The following is a 25167-nucleotide window of genomic DNA, read 5'->3' as shown; positions in this document are numbered from 1 at the left end:
CTTTCTGGCATTGGATGTAATACTCCATCCATGTGACCTGGGCCTATCTGTCTGTGGATGGAAAATTACATCATTTTTTACTGTGACACTGCAACCGAAGTCGCGGTGAAGGCATACAAAATCCGGCGCCATTTTACCTCTAGATAGATGGTGCCATCATCCTGGGAGTGTCGCCGCCCTCCCGCAACTAAGATCACTGTGATTGGCTGTTCATTTTTCAGTGTTTCAAGCAATCAGATTGCCTGAAACACTGATGTCCGAGCCCACGATAGGTAATTCAGGAGCACCGTTCCTAGGCTTGTGTCTTGCAATGCCAGACATTGCCTGAACCGACTCTGATTGGCGAGATCGACGATTACATCGATCGTTCCAATCACAGGGCACAGCCGCGGTGTGACCGTGCTGTGACCTGGCTGTGCTCTGGATGTAACCTGCCTAGGATCGGAGCTGTGAGAGCTCCGATTCTAGGCTGTTGCCTGGCAATGCCAGCATCACCAGTGCCAGCTCTGATATAATCATTGATTGCACCAATGACAGGGCACAGCAGCGGTGTGACTTCTCTATGACTTGTTTGTGATCGCTCTGCAGGTCCTCACAGTAGCTGAGGATTTTTGCAGAGTGTTCAATCTACAGGATCTGCACTGTGCTGGGCCATGTGGTGCCACATGCATGTGACACCACCATCCCTGCTGAAGAAAGAAGAACAAAGAAGAAAGAAGACAAGGCAGAAGAAAGAAGAAAGACAACAAGTGTAAGTGTTTTGATCCCTGATCCTTGCCCGATCTCTCTCCATCCACCCCAATCCCCTCTTCCTCCTTCCCCATCCTCCTCTTTTTACCACCCTCCATCCCCTTTGCGCCACCCCGTGCGCACATGCAGCAGCCACCGAGCATTGATTAGTGACGCAGTTCACCGATCAACACTCATGCTCACTGTTTTCCACTTTTCTTTCACCCCCTTTGCGTCACCCCCATGTGCATATCCAGCAGCCACCAGCATTGATTTTTGACACAGATCACTGATCAGCACTTGTGCTCGTTGTCTTCCACTTTTCTTTCACCCCCCCTTTGCACCACCCTAGTGCGCACATCCAGTAGCCGTCGAGCGTTGATTGGTGACACAGTTCACTCAGCACTCGTGCTTACTCTTTTCCACTTTTCTTTTTCACTCCCATTTGCGCCACCCTCTTGCGCACATACAGCAGTCACCGAGCTTTGATTAGTGATGCAGTTCACTCATTAGAGATCGTGCCTACTGTTATCCACTTTTCTTTCTCACCCCCCCTTTTGCGCCACCTCAGTTTGCACATCCAGCAGCTGCCGAGCTTTTATTAGTGACACAGCTTACTCTTTAGAGCTCGTTCCTGCTGTTTTACACTTTTCTTTTCACTTACTTACTTTCCCTGGTTGCTGCTTTTTTCAGCTTCTTTCAGCTTTTCCTTTTGAAACAAAAAGTTTACACCAAGCACTATCTCACACACACAAACACTTTTCTTTTTCGCCACCCCCATACGCACATCCAGCAGCTGCCGAGCTTTGATTAATGACGCAGTGCACTCATCAGAGCTCATGCCTGCTGTTTTCTTTTCACTTACTTTTTTTCCTGGTTGCTGCTTTTTTCTTTCAGGTTTTTCTTTTCAAACCAAAAAGTTTACACCAAGCACTATCTCACACACAAAAACAGTTAAATAAAGTACTGAAACACTCACAACATACAGTACATAAAAAATGTTGTCTAGCTTATCCCGTTCATCCCAAAAACGCTATTAAGGGGAGGAGGCATATCCTTTCCTTGCCTATGACACTGATAGCAAGGGAGAGGATCACACATTTCTTTGTTTTTCAGATTCATCCTCCTCGTCCTCTTAATCTTCCTCCTCATCATCTTCCTCTTCAGGTTGTGCTGAACCATCACACAGATGTCCCAGGAAAGAAGATGAACCAGCGCTCCCCATTCCAGAAGATGAACCAGTGCCCCTCATTCCTGATCCCATATGGACCTCGCCCCCCCCCCCCCCAAATTATGAGCCACTGATTCCTGATTTTGTGGCAAAATCAGGAATCAAGTTTGACACCACCGGCCTCACAGAACTAGCCTTTTTCAAAGTCTTTTTCTCTGAGGATTTTGTTAGCCTCATGGTGGGTCAAACTAATTTGCATGCTCATCAATTTTTGGCACAAAACCCCGATTCAACAGTTTCTAACTGGTCTCCTGTAGTGGAAATGATGCAGTTGGGGCCTGGTCCTAAACATGGGGATCCTGAAGAAGCCAGAAATTCAGCTATATTGGAGTGTTGCTGTTTTATACAACAATCCAGTGTTCTGAATGGGTATGACCTGGACACGTTTTGAGGCCATCCACAAATTCCTGCATTATAACGATAATGCTCGGTGTCTTCCCTGAGATGATCCCAACTTTGCCGTCTGTTCAAAGTTCGGCCGGTCATCTAACACTTCAACAAAAAGTTTGGTAAAGTGTACATGCCCCAAAGGGACATCTGCGTGGAAGAGTCCCTAAATCATTTCAAAGGGAGGCTCAAATTCCGTCAGTACCTGCCAGTAAGAGGGCAAGGTATGGAATTAAACTCTATAAGCTGTGTGAGAGTACCTCAAGGTACACCCACAGGCTTAGAGTTTATGAAGGGAAGGACACTCGAATTGAACCCCCACCCCCTGAATGCCCCCCTGTCCTGGGAGTGAGTAGAAAAATTGTGTGGGATTTGGTGCACCCACTGCTGGATAGAGGTTATCACCACTACATGGATAACTTTTATACAGGGTTCCCACTCATCAAATCACTCTCTGCATGAGGTACCGCAACCTACGGTACTGTCCGCAAAAATCAGAGGCCTCCAAAAAACTAATTGGGCAGATGCTTAGAAGGGGTGACAGCAGAGCCCAATGTAGCAATCACCTACTGGTGGTCAAGTAAAAGGACAAGAGAGATGTCTTTTTTTACCACCATACACAGTGATGGCAGCACCCTTGGCACTGTACGAGGTACCTCTGTGCAGCTCTGCAAACCGGACTGTGCACTGGGGTACAACAAAAACATGGAGGGTGTTGATCTCTATAATCAACTCCTCCAGTCATACAGTGCTTTGAGAAAGACCAAGGTGTGGTACAAGAAGCTGGCCATGCACATCGTACAGATGGCAATGCTCAACGCTTTACTGCTGTCACGATGTGCAGACCAGACCATTACGCCATACCCTCAGTTCCAGGAGGTATTGAGTAAGGCCTTAATCATTGAAGATCAGGAAGGCGTGGGCCCCAGTACGTCTGAAACTGAAGGTGCTCGGATCGTACCAGGTCAACATTTCGCGGGGGAGGTCCTTTAAAGTGGAAATAAAAGGCAAGTCGCAAAAGTGGTGCCAAGTGTGTTACAAAAGGGCAATGCGCAAGGAAACCATTTATCAATGTGACACCTGCCCAAAGAAACCTGGCAAGAGTATGAAAGAATGCTACAGACTGTACCACACCTCCATTCACTACTAAATTCAATTCTAACATACCCAACTAATGTATGATAACCTGACGAACACTACACAACTTACATATGACAACCTGACAAATACTGCACAACTCATCTATTCCACTACATTATAAAATTCCCATACTAGGAAACAGTAGATTAGTTCCAATAATGGGCATTTGATGGGCACTGCCATTGTTTAGGCACCCCTAGATAAGCTCCTTATGGGGTCTAGTTTTCAAAATGGGGTCACTTGTGGATTTTTTTACTATTTAGGCACATCATGAACTCTGCAAACGCGACATGACGTCCGCAGACCATTCCATCAAAGTCTGCATTTCAAAGCATCACTAGTTCCCTTCCGAGCCCAGACATGTGCCCAAACAGTAGTTTTCGCCCACACATGGGGTATCAGCATACTGAGGACAAATTGGACAACTTTTTGGGGTCAAATGTCTCCTGGTACCCTTGTGAAAAAAAAATAGGGGCTAAAAGATCATATTTTGTGGAAAAAATACAGCTCTGGCAAAAATTAAGAGACCACTGTAAAATGTTCAGTTTGTCTGATTTTTCTCTTTATAGGTATATTTTTGAGTAAAATGTTATTTTTTTCTTTTATTCTAACAACTACTGACAACATGTCTCCAAATTTCCAAGCAATACATTTTGGATTTTTTCCGGAAAGGAGAAATGGTCAAAATTACAAAATAAACCCAGTGCTTTCAGACCTCAAATAATGCAAAGAAAACAAGTTCATAATCATTTAGAAACAACAATACTAATGTTTTAACTCAGGAAGAGTGCAGAAATCAATATTTTATGGAATAACCATGATTTTAATCACAGCTTTCATGCATCTTGGCATGCTTTCCACGAGTCTCACACTGCTTCTGGTGCAAAAAATTTAAGCAGTTCTTTGTTTGATGGCTTGTGACTATCCAACATCCTCTTGATTACATTCCAGAGGTTTTCAATGGGGATCTGGTCTGGAGATTGGGCAGCCCATGACAGGGTTTTGATGTGGTGGTCTCTTAATTTTTGCCAGAGCTGTATGATTTTTTTATTTTCACGACACTACATTATAAACTTTAGTGAAACACTTGGGGGCTAAGAGTTCTCACCACACATCTAGATCAGTTCCTTAGGGGGTCTAGTTTCCAAAATGGGGTCAATTGTGGGGGCGTTCCACTGTTTAGGCACATCAGGAGCTCTCCAAATGCGACATGGCATCTGATCTCAATTCCAGCCAATTTTGCATTGAAAAAGTCAAACGGCGCTCCTTCTTTTCTGAGCTCCGCCATGTGCCTAAACAGTGGTTTTTCCCCCATATATTGGAAATCGGAATGTTCAGGAGGAATTGCAATATAAATTTTGTGGTTCATTTTTTTCCTCTTACCCTCGTGAAAATAAAAAAAATTAGTCTAAAGTGACATTTTAGTGAAAAAAAGTTAAATGTTCATTTTTTTCCTTTCACATTCCATCAATTCCTGTGGAGCACCTGAAAGGTTAATAAACTTCTTGAATGTGGTTTTGGTCAGTCTGAGGGGTGAAGTTTTTATAATGATGTAACTTTTGGGTATTTTCTGCCATATAGACGCCTCATAGTGACTTCAAATGTGAGGTGGTCACTAAAAAAATGGTTTTGTAAATTTTGTTGTAAAAAATTAGAAATCGCTGGTCAACCTTTATAACTTCCTAATGAAAAAAAGTTTTGTTTCCAAAATTGTTCCGATGTAAAACAGACATGTGGGAAATGTTATATATGAACTATTTTGTGTGACATATTTAATTTGATTTAAGGGCATACAAATTCTAATTTTAAAAATTGCACAATGTTCCAAATTTTCACCAAATTTCCATTTTTATAGAAAATCAAGTTATATCAAAGAAATTTTACCACCATATGTCCCACCATAAAAATCTCAGAATCGCCTTGATCCTTTACAGTGTTCCAGAGATATTTCTTAATAAAGGGACAGTGGTCAGTAATGTAAAAAATTGGCCCTGTCATTATCATGCAAACCACCCTCTGAGGTAAAGAGATTAAGGAGAAACTCCATCTGAAAAAAAAAAATCCCATTTTAGTTATCCAACAGTTACAATTTAGCTTGTGTCCAGACATACGGAGTTTACACTATTTTTACTTACATTCATGGTGCATTTTTCGAGATCCTATGTGGCTCTCTACTTGGCTGTAGATGAAGAAGTTTATACATAACAAAAGAAACGTCTTTGTTTTCAGGACATACTACAGAGTTTACATAGAATATTCTGCTAGTATCATTTCTGACAAGAGTAATAAAACAGTTTCTATATTGACTATCAGTATTATTATGATACATGGTAGAGCCATGATATTTAGTATTTTATCATCCATTAGTGTTTTTGCAGCTATAAAGCCGTATAAACTTATTATGTGAATTATGATGTAAGTATAAGATATTTCATTTACGATTTTGATAAGTTCAGTCTCATGTTTATGATTTAGGCTTCCGCGTCAGACGCTGTCCTCTGGACATTCCTTATGATTACTGGCGGCATTCCTGCAGCTCTTCCAGCAGCTGTCCAAGTCTGTATACTTTATTCCCAAATAAGGCTTCAGAAGAATGGCATATTCTGTCTAAGTGCACAGAGGATTAATATGTGCGGACAACTAAACATTATTTGTTTTGATAAGGTAAATTATCATTATGTGTTTTGTTGTCTAATTATTTTATGATCAAACATATAATGGCCCCAATTCATCAATGATTTCATGCCAGAATTCTAGCATAAAAACTTTGAAAAATAATAAAATGTTTGCTCAACCAAGGCTGTTTTAAATTTTTGCAACTTTTTCACACAGTTTTTGCCTGGCACTGACAAAGTGGGCAGAGTTGGGGTGACTGCACTTGTCACATTTATAATGAGTGGCAGTGTTTCTTACTCCAGAATTCTTAGTCCATTCTCCAACTGGAGTAAGATTTGTGGTGAGGCGCACACAGAGGTGCATGGCACATTGCGCCTTGCTTGATTCATTAATAACTTCTTATTGAATCAGGTGCCTCGCACTCCAGCCTTGAGCCCTCATCAAAACCAACATGAAAAGTTCAAGTCTTGATGAACGGTGGCCATTGTGTGCAATAGTTGAATTTCCTACCTACATATACTGTATAGTAAGCCAAACATGTACAGTACAGACCAAAAGTTTGGACACACCTTCTCATTCAAAGATTTTTCTGTATTTTCATGACTATTTAAATTGTACGTTCACACTGAAGGCATCAAAACTATGAATTAACACATGTGGAATTATATACTTAACAAAAAAGGGTGAAACAACTGAAAATATGTCTCATATTCTAGGTTCTTCAAAGTAGCCACCTTTTTCTTTGATGACTGCTTTGTACACTCTTGGCATTCTCTTGATGAGCTTCAAGAGGTAGTCGCCAGGAATGGTCTTCCAACAATCTTGAAGGAGTTCCCAGAGATGCTTAGCACTTGTTGGCCCTTTTGCCTTCACTCTGCGGTCCATCTCACCCCAAACCATCTCGATTGGGTTCAGGTCTCGTGACTGTGGAGCCCAGGTCATCTGGCGTAGCACCCCATCACTCTCCTTATTGGTCAAATAGCCCTTACACATCCTGGAGGTATGTTTGGGGTCATTGTCCTGTTGAAAAATAAATGATGGTCAAACTTTGAAGAACCCAGAATATAAGACATATTTTCAGTTGTTTCACACTTTTTTGTTAAATATATAATTCCACATGTGTTAAGTCATAGTTTTGATGCCTTCAGTGTGAATGAACAATTTTCTTAGTCATGAAAATACAGAATAATCTTTGAATGAGAAGGTGTGTCCAAAATTTTGGTCTGTACTGTACATGTTTGGCATACTATACAGTATATGTAGGTATGTTTATTGACCAGTTGCTTGAGAAATGTTTTTTTGCAAACACAATTTGTATAGCTGAAAATTTAAATTGTACTGATATTAAAATAAAGCAAACACATGAGCCATTCACACTGTGAACAGGCCTGTAGGGACACCGTTCACACCACCAAGAAACTGAAGCACAAAAAAGGCACAGTAAAACAAAACAACACTCTGTTGCAGAAAATATCAGTAAACAGCAAGTGCTAGTAAAAAGATAGAGAAACACAGAGTATTTGGTTAATACGTTTTTTGCAAAAAACGTATATTAAGCCACTCTACCAAAACGTCAAGGCATACTCGAATTAGAGCAGTCATAACTAATGTATTTAATCCCTATCTGATGTATTTTAAAACCTGGTCATATGTATAGTACCTGTGTGAGCAGGATTCAGAAAGGAAATGTCCAATGTGGACACGTAGCATAGAACAACTTTTATATGCATGGCTCATAAATGAGGGGTGGGAGCCTCCCTAGTCTTGTAGAAACAAGAAAAAAATGGGTTAAAACAAACACATGAGCCACGCACACTGTGATATTAAAATAAGTCTGATTCGTTTGATTTTACTTAGACATATGTTAGAGAATTAAGTGCAATTTTCTAAATAATGACCAGATATGATGTTATACTTGCCGTTTACAGGGATCTTTGTGTTTTTTAATGTGCTCTTAAAAATAAAGTAACAAGCTAGGAGCTAGGCCTCTACAGCTAGTCATACACATTTTAGATAAGCTGTGAGTTTAGCTGATCCTTTTTAGATCTTTAGAGCTAATAGTTCAGACATGGATGATGGACATATGACCATGTTGTTACAGCCACCTCGAAATCAATGGGCATTAAACAATTATCCAATATCCAATTCATTTTTCAAAACCACAATCTATTTTCTAAGATACTTATTAATGTCCCCCAAAGTGTTTTCATTTTAAAATACTGTACTCACCCCTTTCCTTCATATCAGTGTTATAGGTCAGCTTGTCTACATACAGGTCTTCTTGCCACTCAATTGATCCCATTTCTCATAAAGCTAAGGGCTTGTTTTCATGCAGTGTTTGTGCGCTCTGGTCAAGCCTACTTTTCTAACTTTCTATGACTCTTCTCCTTTGACCTGTCTGCCTGCCTTAGACACAGACTGCACTGGCACTGATAATGAAGAGTTTTTCATACTAAAATGGAAAGTGACTCTGGAAGAAGACTCCACTGAGCTTACGTCATAATACCTGACTGGTGATTTGAATGCTCACTGCTAAATGCAATAGACCAGCCTTAAAAATCTGACGGCAGTAATGGCATTCTATTTGAGATTACACTAGGCAAGCTTGAGATTACAAGTGGAGTATCATCAGAATTAGAACCAGTACTGACAGCCAAAAGTTAGGTGGAGAATAGCGGCAAATATTTAATTTCAATAAATTTAAAAAATGCTAATTTTCATACCAATGAAATTTTTTTGAGCTATGGTTTTGATTGTCAACCCGCTTTTTAAAAACTTTTGCGACTTCCCTTTTTCAGATATCAATGAACATTTTTATATTTAATAATTATTTTTTTATACAGACAGGCACTTTAACAGAAGATGGAATGGAATTATGGGGTATTGTTCCTTCTGATAAGAGAAGGTAAGTTTGCACTGCATAATAGGACACAAATTAACAATATACAGTATGTGTTTGAGTAAGTGGGAGAATAAACAAGAAATGTGGTAAAATAGAGAAAAAGTCCATAGTTATTACACAATCCACAACATTCATTAGTAAAAATACTTTCTCAATACTTACTTTAGAGTTAAATTCTGATTGACCTTGATCAGTTTTGCTCAATTTTCATTGATAAAAGACATTAATAGTATATCAGGCCACTCAATATCACTTCTTCAGCTATGAGGGTGAATGTCCACTGCCTAACGCCTAACACTTAACAGCTGCCCATGTCGTTCATCATGAGTCCCATTCTCTCTTCATCTGTATTTTCCCAACCAGTGAGCTCTGTGATCTGAGCCTAATAAAACTAATAGAAATAATATCCTAATAGAATGTGAATGTGGAATAGCTCAGAAATCAGAAACAGCAATATTGGGTCAGTATTGGGAAGTGTTTGGATCATAAACATTTCTTTGGAAAATATTTAGTTGACTAGAATGGACCGAAATATTATTATTATTTATTTATATAGCAACATTAATTCCATGGTGCTGTACATGAGAAAGGGGTTACATACAACGATATAGATATCGTTTACAGTAAACAAATTTACAGTGGCAGACTGGTACAGAGGGGAGAGGACCCTGTCCTTGCGGACTTAATACATTTTTCCTGCACTTTAATGTTAAAAACGCAGAAGTTATTTTAGATCAACAATCACTCATCATTTTTGACTGATTTAATGCAACATTTTACTTTATGTCTAAAATATTTTAACATATTAACATTTGAATTGTCTTGTAGTTTCCAGGAAGTTTATTTATTTGCACCAGGGACTAGCTTGCCATGGAGTCCGATTCTAGTAGGAATGGTCAGTTGTCATTCATTGATTTTCCTGGATGGCAAAACACAGGGAGACCCACTGGACCTGAAAATGTTCGAGGGTACAGGCTGGGTATGTTCTCTACAAAAAAAAATTCAAAAATGAAGTTTCTGGAAATGTTCCATGATATACCTGCTCAGTATCTAAATTCATTATTTAAGACAGAGGGTCTTGTTATATTCTCTCTGTGTCACTTAGCCCTTACAGCAGAAGTCCCTCTAGCACCACACTATCTGAATTATTTTTTGTGAAAAAAACAAACAGAATGCAGGTCCTCAACAGATCCCTTGCATAACTGATGTAAGCAAAATCAGAAGGACGCTACTGGTTGTCTCGATTCCATTATGTGGAAAAGAACTTCAATGCACACTTCCAAGTGAATGCAATCCTGAGGGATATACAGTATTTAGTGCAGCATGTACATATCATGAATGGTTAAAAATATTTAGTGCTTCAGGAGACACTGAATAAGAGACATTTTGACTCTCCGGAGTTTTTGTCTTAATGCAACAGCACAATACATGTAAGGCCTGTTTCACAAGTTCTAATATTTCCGGTACCATAAAAAATGGTACTGAGATATCCGCATCCGTGTGTCCATGTGTAAAACTTACGGCACATATGTGGCAACCGTATACCACCCGAGAGCCACATCAGTACCATACGTACCGGTGCCAGGGAAGCAGTGGTACAGTTAGCTCTCATCATTCTCAACTGCTCTGCCAGCGACCTGTGAGAGCAGGGTAGAATGATGAGAGTTTTATTCAAGTGATAACAGCTAGAGCAGGAGTAGGCTGATGGGACAATTACTCCCATCAGCCTACAGTTGCTGCTGATAATAGTCAGAGCAGGTGGCAGCTGATGGGAGCATTCATCAGCCATCGCCTGTGCTATAAATAAATTAATTAAAAATCCAGCTTGGGTTCTCCTATTTTTTTGAGAACCAGCACAACAGAACTGACAGCTGGGGGCTGCAACCCTAAACTGCAGCATTAGCAAGGGTAGTTATCAAAAATAGAGGGGTCCCCATGCTCTTTTTTTAAATTATTTAAAGACATAATTTTAAAAAATGATGTGGGTCTGCGCATTTTTAACAACCAGCCTTGCTAAAGCAGACAACTGTGGCTGGTATTCTCAGGCTGGTAAGGGACCATGGATAATGACCTCACAGCCTAAAAATAGCAGCCAAAAGCCACCCAGAAAAGGCACATCCAATAGATGCACTAATTCTGGAGCTTTGTCTGGCTCTTCCCACTTGCCCTGTAGCGGTGGCAATTGGGGTAATATTTTTGGGGTTGATGTCACCTTTGTATTGTCTGGTGACATAAAGCTCACGGGTTAGTAATGGAGAGGCATCTATGAGATGTTTTTCCATTACTAATCCTATAGTCCTATAGTTGTATTGAAAATAAAGGCACAGCCAGTATGAAGTCTTTTATTTGAAATAAAACAAAACAGTGAGAAGGACTTGGGGATCCAAGTTAATGATAAACTTACCTGGAGCAGCCAGTGCCAGGCAGCAGCTGCCAAGGCAAACAGGATCATGGGGTGCATTAAAAGAGGTCTGAATACACATGATGAGAGCATTATACTGCCTCTGTACAAATCCCTAGTTAGACCGCACATGGAGTACTGTGTCCAGTTTTGGGCACCGGTGCTCAGGAAGGATATAATGGAACTAGAGAGAGTACAAAGGAGGGCAACAAAATTAATAAAGGGGATGGGAGAACTACAATACCCAGATAGATTAGCGAAATTAGGATTATTTAGTCTAGAAAAAAGACGACTGAGGGGCGATCTAATAACCATGTATAAGTATATAAGGGGACAATACAAATATCTCGCTGAGGATCTGTTTATACCAAGGAAGGTGACGGGCACAAGGGGGCATTCTTTGCGTCTGGAGGAGAGAAGGTTTTTCCACCAACATAGAAGAGGATTCTTTACTGTTAGGGCAGTGAGAATCTGGAATTGCTTGCCTGAGGAGGTGGTGATGGCGAACTCAGTCGGGGGGTTCAAGAGAGGCCTGGATGTCTTCCTGGAGCAGAACAATATTGTATCATACAATTAGGTTCTGTAGAAGGACGTAGATCTGGGGATTTATTATGATGGAATATAGGCTGAACTGGATGGACAAATGTCTTTTTTCGGCCTTACTAACTATGTATGTTACTATGTAAAACACACTTTTTCATTTTTATTTAAAAATAACGAACACAGTTATACTCACCTAGCGTCCATTCCATTGAAACCCTTGTCTCCTTTAATAAAACAAAACTAAAAAAATAACCCTCACATCTCCGTTGTTTTGTCTCATGGTGTAATCCATGTCTGATGATTAACCTCTTTGCCCCTGAAGGTGGCTTGCACATTAATGACCAGACCAATTTTTACAATTTTGACCACTGTCACTTTATGAGGTAATAACTCTGTAACGCTTCAATGGATCACACAGATTCTGAATTTTTTTTCCACAATTTATTGTACTTTATGATATTGTTAATATTTCTTAAATTTTTATGCCCTGAAATCACAGAAATATGTAACACAAAATAGTTAATGAGTAACATTTTCCACATGTCTACTTTACAATTTTGGAACCTAATTTTTTTTGTTAGGAAATTATAAGGGTTATCATTTGACCAGCAATTTGTCATTTTTCCAACAAAATTTACAAAAACATTTTTTTAGGGACCACATCATATTCGAAATAACTTTGAAAGGGTTATATGACGGGAAGATACCCAAAAGCGACACCATTCTAAAAACTGCACCCCTCAAGGTGCTCAATGCCACTTTCAAGAAGTTTATTAACCCTTCAGGTGCTTCACAGGAATTTTTGCAATGTGGAAAAAGAAATAAACATTTAACTTTTTTCACATAATATTTACGTCAGATCCAATTTTTTTATTTATTATTTATTATTTTTATTAACAAGAAAAAATGGACCCCAAATTTTTTTGTGTAATTTCTCCTGAGCATGACATTACCCCATATGGGGGAGAAAACCACTGTTTGAGCACACTGCAGAGCTCAGAAGGGAAGGTGCACCATTTGACTTTTTGAATGCAAAATTTGCTGGAACAATTGGCGGCCTCCATGTTGCGTTTGAAGAGCCTCTGATGTCCCTAAACAGTGGAAACCCCCCAAAAGTCACCCCATTTTGGAAACTATACCCCTTAAGGAATGTATTTAGATAAGTGGTGAGCACCTTGAATCCCAGGCTGCTTCATAAAAGTTTATAACATTGAGTCATGAAAAAAAAAAAAAAAATCAGATTTCTCTACAAAAATGTTATTTTGGCCCCAAATTATGCATTTTCATAAGGGGAACAGGAGAAATTTCACCATACACTTTGTTGTGCAATTTCTCCTGAGTACGCAGCTACCTCACATGTGGCGGAATACTACTTTTGAGGCAAAGTGCAAAGCTCAGAAGGGAATAGGCGCCATATTGGAGTGCAGATTTTGCTGTAATGTCACATTGTCAGAGCCCCAGAGATGCCAGAACAACAGAAACCCCCTTTATGTGAACCCATTTTGCAAACTACATTCCCCAATGAATTGATCTAGTAGTACACTGACACAAATTGACAACACATGTGCCTCACAGAATTTTATACCATTGAGCGGTAAAGAAATAATAAATTACATTTTTACCAGTAAAATGTTTTAGCCCCACGTTTTTCATTTTTCTAAGGGCTAATATGATTTTTTTTTCACAACCAACTGAAGTATATGTTTTTCTACATGTATTCAAGAAATATTTTTCAGACAGAGTTCAGAGCTCAGAAGGCAAGTTGCGCCAGATTTTACTGTTATGGTTTACAAGTAACATGACACACTGGGAGAGCCCATGAGATGCCATCACAGCAGAACCCACCATAAATGACCCCATTTTGTAAACTGTACCTCTCAATGAATTTACCTAGGGGTGCAGTGATCATATTGACACCATGGCTGTGTCATATAATTTTGTACCATTGGTCAGTGTAAAAAAGATAATTACATTTTTACCACAAAAATTTAGTTTAGCCCCGGATTTTACATTGTCACAAAAGAAGTGGGTAAAAATGGCAGCAAAATTTGTCCCACAATTTCTACTGAACTTGGCAATAACCCATATGTTGCTGTACAGTACTACTTAGCCATGCAGAGAGACTCGAGATGGATGGATCACTCTTGCCTCGTGGAGCGCAGATGTTCCTAGAACAGTTTGCAGACTCCATATACAGAACACCTGGTTGCTTGAAGAGCAAAATTCCCCCTCAATGACCCATTTTGGAAAATATACCCCATGGAGAATTTATCTACAGGTATAGTGATGATTTTGACTCCATGGGCATTTTCCAGAACCAAGCAGCAATTAATGTTGCCTAGTGAAAATTGCAGACTGCCGTTGTAGTGACCAGTAGGGTTGAGCGAAACGGGTCGTTCATTTTCAAAAGTCGCCGATTTTTGGCAAAGTCGGGTTTCATGAAACCAGATCCGACCCCTTTGCGGGGTCGGCCATGCGGTACGCGACTTTCGCGCCAAAGTCGTGTTTCAATGACGCGAAAAGCGCAATTTCTCAGCCAATGAAGGTGAACGCAGAGTGTGGGCAGCGTGATGACATAGGTCCTGGTCCCCACCATCTTAGAGAAGGGTATTGCAGTGATTGGCTTGCTGTCTGCGGCGTCACAGGGGCTATAAAGGGGCGTTCCCGCCGACCGCCATCTTGCTGCTGCTGATCTGAGCTTAGGGAGAGGTTGCTGCCGCTTCGTCAGAAGCAGGGATAGCATTAGGCAGGGTCCATTAACCACCAAACCGCTTGTGCTGTAGCGATTTCCACTGTCCAACACCACCTTCGGTGTGCAGGGACAGTGGAAGCTACATTTTTTTTTCCTCAGCGCTGTAGCTCATTGGGCTGCCCTAGAAGGCTCCCTGATAGCTGCATTGCTGTGTGTACGCCGCTGTGCAAACCAACTGCTTTTTTCAAAGCACAAATCCTCTTGTTCCTTCCTTTCTGCACAGCTATCTTTTTTGTTTGTCCACACTTTTTATTTAATTTGTGCATCAGTCCACTCCTTATTGCTGCCTGCCATACCTGGCTGAGATTACTGCAGGGAGATAGTAATTGTAGGACAGTCCCTGTTTTGTTTTTTTTTTGTGGGAGATTAAGATTGGCATTTCTGCTAGAGTGCCATCCCTGTGTGTGCCATCTCTCACTCAGTGGGCCATAGAAAGCCTATTTATTTTTTTGCTTGATTTGGGTTCTAAAATCTACCTGAAAAAATCACTACATCAATCAGTGGGAGAAAAATATTGGCCTCTGGGCTTGTGTGCCACTCTTGACTCCTGTGTGCATCATCACTCACTCAGTGGGCCATAGAAAGCCTATTTATTTTTTTGCTTGATTTGGGTTCTAAAACATTAGGCTCGAACAAAGAAGAACCAGGAAAACATACTCAGAAGGGAGGTAAGAACATTTCTAAAACAATCCACAGCGAGGAGATTGGAACAAAACTAAATCCTCTAAACTGCATGCTCGCAAACGCCAGAAGCCTGACAAACAAGATGGAAGAACTAGAAGCAGAAATATCTACAGGTAACTTTGACATAGTGGGAATAACCGAGACATGGTTAGATGAAAGCTATGACTGGGCAGTTAACTTACAGGGTTACAGTCTGTTTAGAATAGATCGTAAAAATCGGAGAGGAGGAGGGGTTTGTCTCTATGTAAAGTCTTGTCTAAAGGCCACATTAAGGGAGGATATTAGCGAAGGGAATGAGGATGTCGAGTCCATATGGGTCAAAATTCATGGAGGGAAAAATGGTAACAAAATTCTCATTGGGGTCTGTTACAAACCCCCAAATATAACAGAAATCATGGAAAGTCTACTTCTAAAGCAGATAGATGAAGCTGCAGCCCATAATGAGGTCCTGGTTATGGGGGACTTTAACTACCCGGATATTAACTGGGAAACAGAAACCTGTGAAACCCATAAAGGCAACAGGTTTCTGCTAATAACCAAGAAAAATTATCTTTCACAATTGGTGCAGAATCCAACCAGAGGAGCAGCACTTTTAGACCTAATACTATCTAATAGACCTGACAGAATAACAAATCTGCAGGTGGTCGGGCATCTAGGAAATAGCGACCACAATATTGTACAGTTTCACCTGTCTTTCACTAGGGGGACTTGTCAGGGAGTCACAAAAACACTGAACTTTAGGAAGGCAAAGTTTGACCAGCTTAGAGATGCCCTTAATCTGGTAGACTGGGACAATATCCTCAGAAATAAGAATACAGATAATAAATGGAAAATGTTTAAGAACATCCTAAATAGGCACTGTAAGCGGTTTATACCTTGTGGGAATAAAAGGACTAGAAATAGGAAAAACCCAATGTGGCTAAACAAAGAAGTAAGACAGGCAATTAACAGTAAAAAGAAAGCATTTGCACTACTAAAGCAGGATGGCACCATTGAAGCTCTAAAAAACTATAGGGAGAAAAATACTTTATCTAAAAAACTAATTAAAGCTGCCAAAAAGGAAAGAGAGAAGCACATTGCTAAGGAGAGTAAAACTAATCCCAAACTGTTCTTCAACTATATCAATAGTAAAAGAATAAAAACTGAAAATGTAGGCCCCTTAAAAAATAGTGAGGAAAGAATGGTTGTAGATGACGAGGAAAAAGCTAACATATTAAACACCTTCTTCTCCACGGTATTCACGGTGGAAAATGAAATGCTAGGTGAAATCCCAAGAAACAATGAAAACCCTATATTAAGGGTCACAAATCTAACCCAAGAAGAGGTGCGAAACCGGCTAAATAAGATTAAAATAGATAATTCTCCGGGTCCGGATGGCATACACCCACGAGTACTAAGAGAACTATGTAATGTAATAGATAAACCATTATTTCTTATTTTTAGGGACTCTATAGCGACGGGGTCTGTTCCGCAGGACTGGCGCATAGCAAATGTGGTGCCAATATTCAAAAAGGGCTCTAAAAGTGAACCTGGAAATTATAGGCCAGTAAGTCTAACCTCTATTGTTGGTAAAATATTTGAAGGGTTTCTGAAGGATGTTATTCTGGATTATCTCAATGAGAATAACTGTTTAACTCCATATCAGCATGGGTTTATGAGAAATCGCTCCTGTCAAACCAATCTAATCAGTTTTTATGAAGAGGTAAGCTATAGGCTGGACCACGGTGAGTCATTGGACGTGGTATATCTCGATTTTTCCAAAGCGTTTGATACCGTGCCGCACAAGAGGTTGGTACACAAAATGAGAATGCTTGGTCTGGGGGAAAATGTGTGTAAATGGGTTAGTAACTGGCTTAGTGATAGAAAGCAGAGGGTGGTTATAAATGGTATAGTCTCTAACTGGGTCGCTGTGACCAGTGGGGTACCGCAGGGGTCGGTATTGGGACCTGTTCTCTTCAACATATTCATTTATGATCTGGTAGAAGGTTTACACAGTAAAATATCGATATTTGCAGATGATACAAAACTATGTAAAGCAGTTAATACAAGAGAAGATAGTATTCTGCTACAGATGGATCTGGATAAGTTGGAAACTTGGGCTGAAAGGTGGCAGATGAGGTTTAACAATGATAAATGTAAGGTTATACACATGGGAAGAAGGAATCAATATCACCATTACACACTGAACGGGAAACCACTGGGTAAATCTGACAGGGAGAAGGACTTGGGGATCCTAGTTAATGATAAACTTACCTGGAGCAGCCAGTGCCAGGCAGCAGCTGCCAAGGCAAACAGGATCATGGGGTGCATTAAGAGAGGTCTGGATACACATGATGAGAGCATTATACTGCCTATGTACAAATCCCTAGTTAGACCGCACATGGAGTACTGTGTCCAGTTTTGGGCACCGGTGCTCAGGAAGGATATAATGGAACTAGAGAGAGTACAAAGGAGGGCAACAAAATTAATAAAGGGGATGGGAGAACTACAATACCCAGATAGATTAGCGTAATTAGGATTATTTAGTCTAGAAAAATGACGACTGAGGGGCGATCTAATAACCATGTATAAGTATATAAGGGGACAATACAAATATCTCGCTGGGGATCTGTTTATACCAAGGAAGGTGACGGGCATAAGAGGGCATTCTTTGCGTCTGGAGGAGAGAAGGTTTTTCCACCAACATAGAAGAGGATTCTTTACTGTTAGGGTGGTAAGAATCTGGAATTGCTTGCCTGAGGAGGTGGTGATGGCAAACTCAGTCGAGGGGTTCAAGAGAGGCCTGGATGTCTTCCTGGAGCAGAACAATATTGTATCATACAATTATTAGGTTCTGTAGAAGGACGTAGATCTGGGGATTTATTATGATGGAATATAGGCTGAACTGGATGGACAAATATCTTTTTTCGGCCTTACTAACTATGTTGCTATGTTACTATGTTAAAATCTACCTGAAAAAATCACTACATCAATCAGTGGGAGAAAAATATTGGCCTCTGGGCTTGTGTGCCACTCCTGACTCCTGTGTGTGCCATCTCTCACTCAGTGGGCCATAGAAAGCCTATTTATTTTTTTGCTTGATTTGGGTTCTAAAATCTACCTGAAAAAATCACTACATCAATTAGTGGGAGAAAAATATTGGCCTCTGGGCTTGTGTGCCACTCCTGACTCCTGTGTGTGCCATCTCTCACTCAGTGGGCCATAGAAAGCCCTTTTTTTTTTTGCTTGATTTGGGTTCTAAAATCTACCTGAAAAAATCACTACATCAATCAGTGGGAGAAAAATATTGGCCTCTGGGCTTGTGTGCCACTCCTGACTCCTGTGTGTGCCATCTCTCATTCAGTGGGCCATAGAAAGCCTATTTATTTTTTTGCTTGATTTGGGTTCTAAAATCTACCTGAAAAAATCACTACATCAATCAGTGGGAGAAAAATATTGGCCTCTGGGCTTGTGTGCCACTCCTGACTCCTGTGTGTGCCATCTCTCACTCAGTGGGCCATAGAAAGCCTATTTATTTCTTTGCTTGATTTGGGTTCTAAAATCTACCTGAAAAAATCACTACATCAATCAGTGGGAGAAAAATATTGGCCTCTGGGCTTGTGTGCCACTCCTGACTCCTGTGTGTGCTATCTCTCACTCAGTGGGCCATAGAAAGCCTATTTTTTTTTTTTGCTTGATTTGGGTTCTAAAATCTACCTGAAAAAATCACTACATCAATCAGTGGGAGAAAAATATTGGCCTCTGGGCTTGTGTGCCACTCCTGACTCCTGTGTGTGCCATCTCTCACTCAGTGGGCCATAGAAAGCCTATTTTTTTTTTAATTTGGTTTCTAAATTCTCCCTGAAAAAATCATTTTATTTTATTTGGTTTCTAAATTCTTCCTGAAAAATTCATTTTATTTTATTTTGTTTCTAAAGTCTCCCTGAAAAAAAAAAAAAATCAGTGGGAGATTAACCCCTTAGTGACGGAGCCAAATTTTTGAAATCTCACCAGTGTCACTTTATGTGGTAATACCTCTGGAACGCTTCAACAAATACCAGGGATTTTGAGATTGTTTTTTTCGTGACACATTATGCTTTCTGATAATGGGAAATTTAAGTCAATATGTTTTGTGTTTATTTATAAAAAATATCAAAAATTTGAGAAAAATGTTAAAAAATTAGCAAGTTTCAAATTTTAATGATTATCTCTTTAATCCAGATGGCCATACCACAGCAAACCATTAATAAATAACATTTCCCTCACGTTTGCTTTACATCAGTACCATTTGTAAAATGTTATTTTATTTTGTTAGCATTTTAGGAGGATTAAAAATGTAGCAGCAATTTTTCATTTTTTCAAGGAAATTTACTAAATTTATTTTTTTAGGGACTTATCCATGTTTGAAGTGACTTTAGGGTCTCATATATTGGGAAACCCCCAAACGTGATACCATTTTAAAAACAGCACCCCCTGACATATTGAAAACTGCAGTCAGGTAGTTTATTAACTCTTCAGGTGCTTTACAGGAATTAATGCAAAGTGGCATGATAGGAATGAAAAACTTCTGAACAGATTACTACAGCACTCTAAGGCCGCTATTTGGTCATGAATTGCCGGCAAACATCAGGACCACACAATCATGATCTGAGGGCACTAATTTGGTTAAATAGGAAGCCCCCACACTCTGTTAACCATTTATAATGATGTAGTCACTATTGACAGCAGCATCTAAGGGGTTAAACAGATTTGGACGGTGTAAACACTGATCGTGGCTAATGCAGCAAGTTGTCAGCTATAGTGTCCAGCCGACAGCTGCTGGATTGTCACCTGTATGGGGAGGCTATTCTCTTATATCTCAGGTCAGTTAAAAGACGTATTGGCTGTTATTAAGGGGTTAATATTGACATTTGTGCTTGAGTGACAGTCCTGCGTGTGTGGCATCTCTGTGATTTGGTGCCACAGAAAACAGAGTGTGTAACATTGTGCCTGATTTTCCTTGTGGTCTCACCAACCCGTAAAGGGATATTGAAATCATACTGAAGTTATAGCTCACCGTGTAAGTTGTTTGACAGCAACAAATAAAGTTACTTTGGTTAAGTTTTTAAAACAATGAGGAAGTCTGGTGGAAGAGGTCGTGGCCGTGGGCGTTCATTGTCAGCTGGTAATGATGGTAGTGGTAGTGGAGCATCAGGTGGTTGTGGGAAAAAAAATATTCCACCTAAATCTGGAGCTGTGGAGCCAGGTTCGTCGTCTGGCTACACAAGGCCTCGAACGCTCTCTTTTCTGGGAGTAGGAAAACCGCTTTTAAAGCCGGAGCAGCAACAGCAAGTTTTGGCTTACCTTGCAGACTCAGCCTCTAGCTCTTTTGCCTCCTCTTCTGAAACTGGTAAATGTAAAAGCAGAGCGTCGTTTGTGGATGTTCACGGTCAGGGACAAGTCGCTTCCTTGTCCTCTTCAGCAAAAACAACAACAAGAGGGAAGGATGCAGCAGGCGACACAACGGGTTACTCCATGGAGCTCTTTACACATACCGTCCCTGGCTTAGAAAGTGAAACAGTTAACAGGCCATGCCCATTACAAGTAGATTCTGACATGGAGTGCACTGATGCACAGCCACAGCCAGACTACTATGCTGGTCCTTTGACTCAGACCACAACATTGCCCTCGCAGGGTACTGATCCAGAATCAGACCCTGATGAGACTATGTTGCCCCATCACGAACACTCTGCATTTTCAAGCCTGGACTAACTACCAAACGTCCCTTAAGGTTGTAGCACCCTCGGCCAATGAAGCTAGTCAGCAGCGCAACATCCCTTCCGTCACTGTAAGGCCACCACTTTCCGCACCACCGGCAGTATCTGTGCAGGTTTCTTTGCCAGCCAAAAGCAGTCAGGGTCAGGGAATCACCAGTTTTGTAGGAGGAAATATTGCATCTAGGGCACTGGCGGAAACAATACCGTCTCCAACCGTCTCTTAGTCTGCCATGTCCACCGGCACACCCGCTAGTTCCACGATCTCCAGCTCTCCAGTCCAGCTCACCCTACATGAGACTCTGGTTAGAAAAAGGAAGTACTTATCCTCGCATCCGCGTACACAGGGTTTTAACGCCCACATAGCTAGACTAATCTCGTTAGAGATTATGCCCTACCGGTTAGTTGAAAGCGAAGCTTTCAAAGCCCTGATGGAGTACGCTGAACCACGCTACTAGCTACCCAGTCGACACTTTTTTTCCAGAAAAGCAATCCCAGCCCTGCACCAGCATGTTAAACAGCGCATCGTCCATGCACTCAGGCAATCTGTGAGTACAAAGGTGCACCTGACTACAGATGCATGGACCAGTAGGCATGGCCAGGGACGTTACGTGTCCATAACGGCACACTGGGTGAATGTGATGGATGCAGGGTCCACAGGGGACATCAATTTCGGGACAGTTGTGCCTAGCCCACGGTCTAGGAAACAGTTGGCTGTAGGCGTTCGCACCCCCTCCTCCTCCTCCTCGTCCTCCTGCAGAAGCGAGAGCTCTTCCACAGACCGCAGTTGCCCAACCACTCCATCGGCAGCTGACACTGTTGCACACCAGTTGTCCCATTATGGGCCAGCTACTGGCAAGCGTCAGCAGGCTGTATTGGCTATGAAGTGTTTGGGCAACAACAGACACACCGCGGAAGTTCTGTCCGAGTTCTTGCAGCAAGAAACGCAGTCGTGGCTGGGCACAGTAGATCTTGAGGCAGGCAAGGTGGTGAGTGATAACGGAAGGAATTTCATGGCTGCCATCTCTCTTTCCCAACTGAAACACATTCCTTGCCTGGCTCACACCTTAAACCTGGTGGTGCAGTGCTTATTGAAAACTTATCCTGGGTTCTCCGACCTGCTCCTCAAAGTGCGTGGACTTTGCTCACATATCCGCCGTTCGCCTGTACACTCCAGCCGTATGCAGACCTATCAGCGGTCTTTGAACCTTCCCCAGCATCGCCTAATCATAGACGTTGCAACAAGGTGGAACTCAACACTGCACATGCTTCAGAGACTATGCGAACAGAGGCGGGCTGTTATGTTTTTGTGAGAGGATACACATACACGGGCAGGCAGTAGGATGGCAGACATGGAGTTGTCAGGTGTGCGGTGGTCGAAGATACAAGACATGTGTCAAGTCCTTCAGTGTTTTAAGGAATGCACACGGCTGGTTAGTGCAGACAACGCCATAATAAGCATGAGCATCCCCCTAATGTGTCTGCTGATGCAAAGTTTGACGCACATAAAGGATCAGGGGTCTGCACCAGAGGAAGAGGAAAGCCTTGATGACAGTCAGCCATTGTCTCGTCAGGGCAGTGTACAGGACGAGGTAGCGGGCGAAGAGGAGGTGGAGGACGAGGAGGATGATGGGGATGAGTATATTTTTAATGAGGAAGCTTTCCCGGGGGCACTGGAAATTGGTTGCGTGGCAAGGCCGGGTTCTGGTTTTTTGAGGGACACAAGTGACGTAGATTTGCCTGAAACTGCCCCTCAACCAATCACAACCGCAGATTTGACAACTGGAACTTTGGCCCACATGGCGGATTATGCTTTACGTATCCTCAAAAGGGACACACGCATTACAAAAATGATGAACGATAACGATTACTGGTTGGCCTGCCTCCTTGATCCTCGCTATAAAGGCAAATTGCAAAATATTATGCCACATGAGAACTTGGAACTAATATTAGCAACCAAACAATCAACTCTTGTTGACCGTTTGCTTCAGGCATTCCCAGCACACAGCGCCCGTGATCGTTCTCACACGAGCTCCAGGGGGCAGCAGACCAGGAGTGTTAGGGGTGCACACATCAGAAGTGGCGTTGGACAGAGGGGTTTTCTGACCAGGTTGTGGAGTGATTTTGCTATGACCGCAGACAGGACAGGTACTGCTGCATCAATTGAAAGTGACAGGAGACAACATTTGTCCAGTTTGGTTACAAACTATTTTTCATCCCTTATCGATGTTCTCCCTCAACCGTCATTCCCATTTGATTACTGGGCATCAAAATTAGACACCTGGCCAGAATTGGCAGAATATGCATTGCAGGAGCTTGTTTGCCCGGCAGCTAGTGTCCTATCAGAAAGAGTAATCAGTGCTGCAGGTTCAATATTAACCGAAAAAAGGACTCGTCTGGCTACCCAAAATGTTGATGATCTAACATTCATTAAAATGAACCACAACTGGATTTCGAATTCTTTTGCCCCACCTTGCACGGGCGACACCTAGCTTTCCTATGAAAAGCTCTTGCCTGTGGACTACTGTGAATTACTTTTCTAATGTCTAATTTGCTGCAGCTGATTGTCCAGCATACAACATGTTTACACCTCCCTAAATGGCCAAACTCCCCACACGGGGCCGTGGTATCGCCACTTGGCGCAAGCACCCGTGAGAGTGCTGTTTGTCTGAAGAGGTGGGTGTGCCCGCTTTTGGTCGACAGCACTGCCACTGGGTCCCTCATAGTACAGTAAAGAGTCTCTGGCGGTGGTGGTGCGCACCCAACGTCAGACACACTGTTGTAACATGAGGGGCCCTGGGCCTGTACCGCCGGCCACAAGAGAGTTCACCCACCCCCAGGTCAAACATTGCTCTACCACTTTCACAGTTATCTCTCACACTTCCACCAATGTTTAGTCTATGCGCTGACATCCTTCCATTCCTGCCACTGACAATACCATTGTGTTGACATGTATGATGGTACTTAACATAGTCAGGGGCAGTGTCCTCTATTTACCACAGTAAATACTTTGCGCTAAATTAGTAGGTCTGAAACTACGCAGAGGATCCCACCCCTGTACTAATGATTGCACCCTTTAGTCTTTTCATTTTGTTTTAATGCGAGACATTCACATTTATTTATTGTTTTGGACTACTAACTGGCAGACACTCATTACAATCAGCCTCCGCTGACCAGACCACTGCTGCCCGTGTACCCCTGGAACCAATTTTAAATTGCCTACAGCTAGCCCAATTTTATTATGTTAGGCCTTCGAAGCCTGTCTGCGGTCCCTCCTTCCACTAGGCCTCCACTGACCAGACCTGTTATGTTTGCTAATGACAGGTGTTATGAAGGCAATCCAGAAACACAGTGTGCTTAGCGATCAGAGCGCACACAGTGATCTGACAAATACCCAAAAATACAAGAACGAGCTCTGAGACGTGGAAACTCTGTAGACTGCACACCTGATCCTATCCTAAACACAACTAAAAGCGGCTGTGGATTGCGCCTAACAACTACCTAGGCAACTCGGCACAGCCTAAGAAACTAGCTAGCCTGAAGATAGAAAAATAGGCCTGACTTGCCCCAGAGAAATTCCCCAAAGGAAAAGGCAGCCCCCCACATATAATGACTGTGAGTAAGATGAAAAGACAAAACGTAGGGATGAAATAGATTCAGCAAAGTGGGGCCCGATATTCTAGGACAGAGCGAGGACAGTAAAGCGAACTTTGCAGTCTACAAAAAACCCTAAAGCAAAACCACGCAAAGGGGGCAAAAAAAACCCACCGTGCCGAACTAACGGCACGGCGGTACACCCTTTGCATCTCAGAGCTTCCAGCAAAACAAAAGACAAGCTGGACAGAAAAAAAGCAACAAAAAAGCAAAAAGCACTTAGCTATACAGAGCAGCAGGTCACAGGAACAATCAGGAGAAGCTCAGATCCAACACTGAAACATTGACAAGGAGCAAGGATAGCAGCATCAGGCGGAGTTAAGTAATGAAGCAGTTAACGAGCTCACCAGAACACCTGAGGGAGGAAGCTCAGAAGCTGCAGTACCACTTGTGACC

The 25167-nt window shown here is 41.7% G+C and overlaps 1 protein-coding gene across 3 annotated transcripts in view; it reads left to right on the top strand.

Annotated features, from left to right (window-relative positions):
• Nucleotides 1-25167, top strand: part of LOC138638123 (probable cation-transporting ATPase 13A5) — a 553152-nt gene that overhangs the window by 351884 nt on the left and 176101 nt on the right. For all 3 annotated transcript variants that reach the window (XM_069727147.1, XM_069727148.1, XM_069727150.1), the window contains 3 exons: nucleotides 5963-6151; nucleotides 8947-9008; nucleotides 9834-9984. In XM_069727147.1, the coding sequence (XP_069583248.1) occupies nucleotides 5963-6151; nucleotides 8947-9008; nucleotides 9834-9984 (402 nt within the window). The remainder of the gene's footprint in view (nucleotides 1-5962; nucleotides 6152-8946; nucleotides 9009-9833; nucleotides 9985-25167) is intronic.

The sequence above is a fragment of the Ranitomeya imitator genome, chromosome 5, assembly GCF_032444005.1.
Source record: "Ranitomeya imitator isolate aRanImi1 chromosome 5, aRanImi1.pri, whole genome shotgun sequence".
NCBI lineage: Eukaryota > Metazoa > Chordata > Amphibia > Anura > Dendrobatidae > Ranitomeya > Ranitomeya imitator.
Note: the sequence above shows the minus strand (reverse complement) of the source record. Positions and strands in the feature narration are given on the sequence as shown.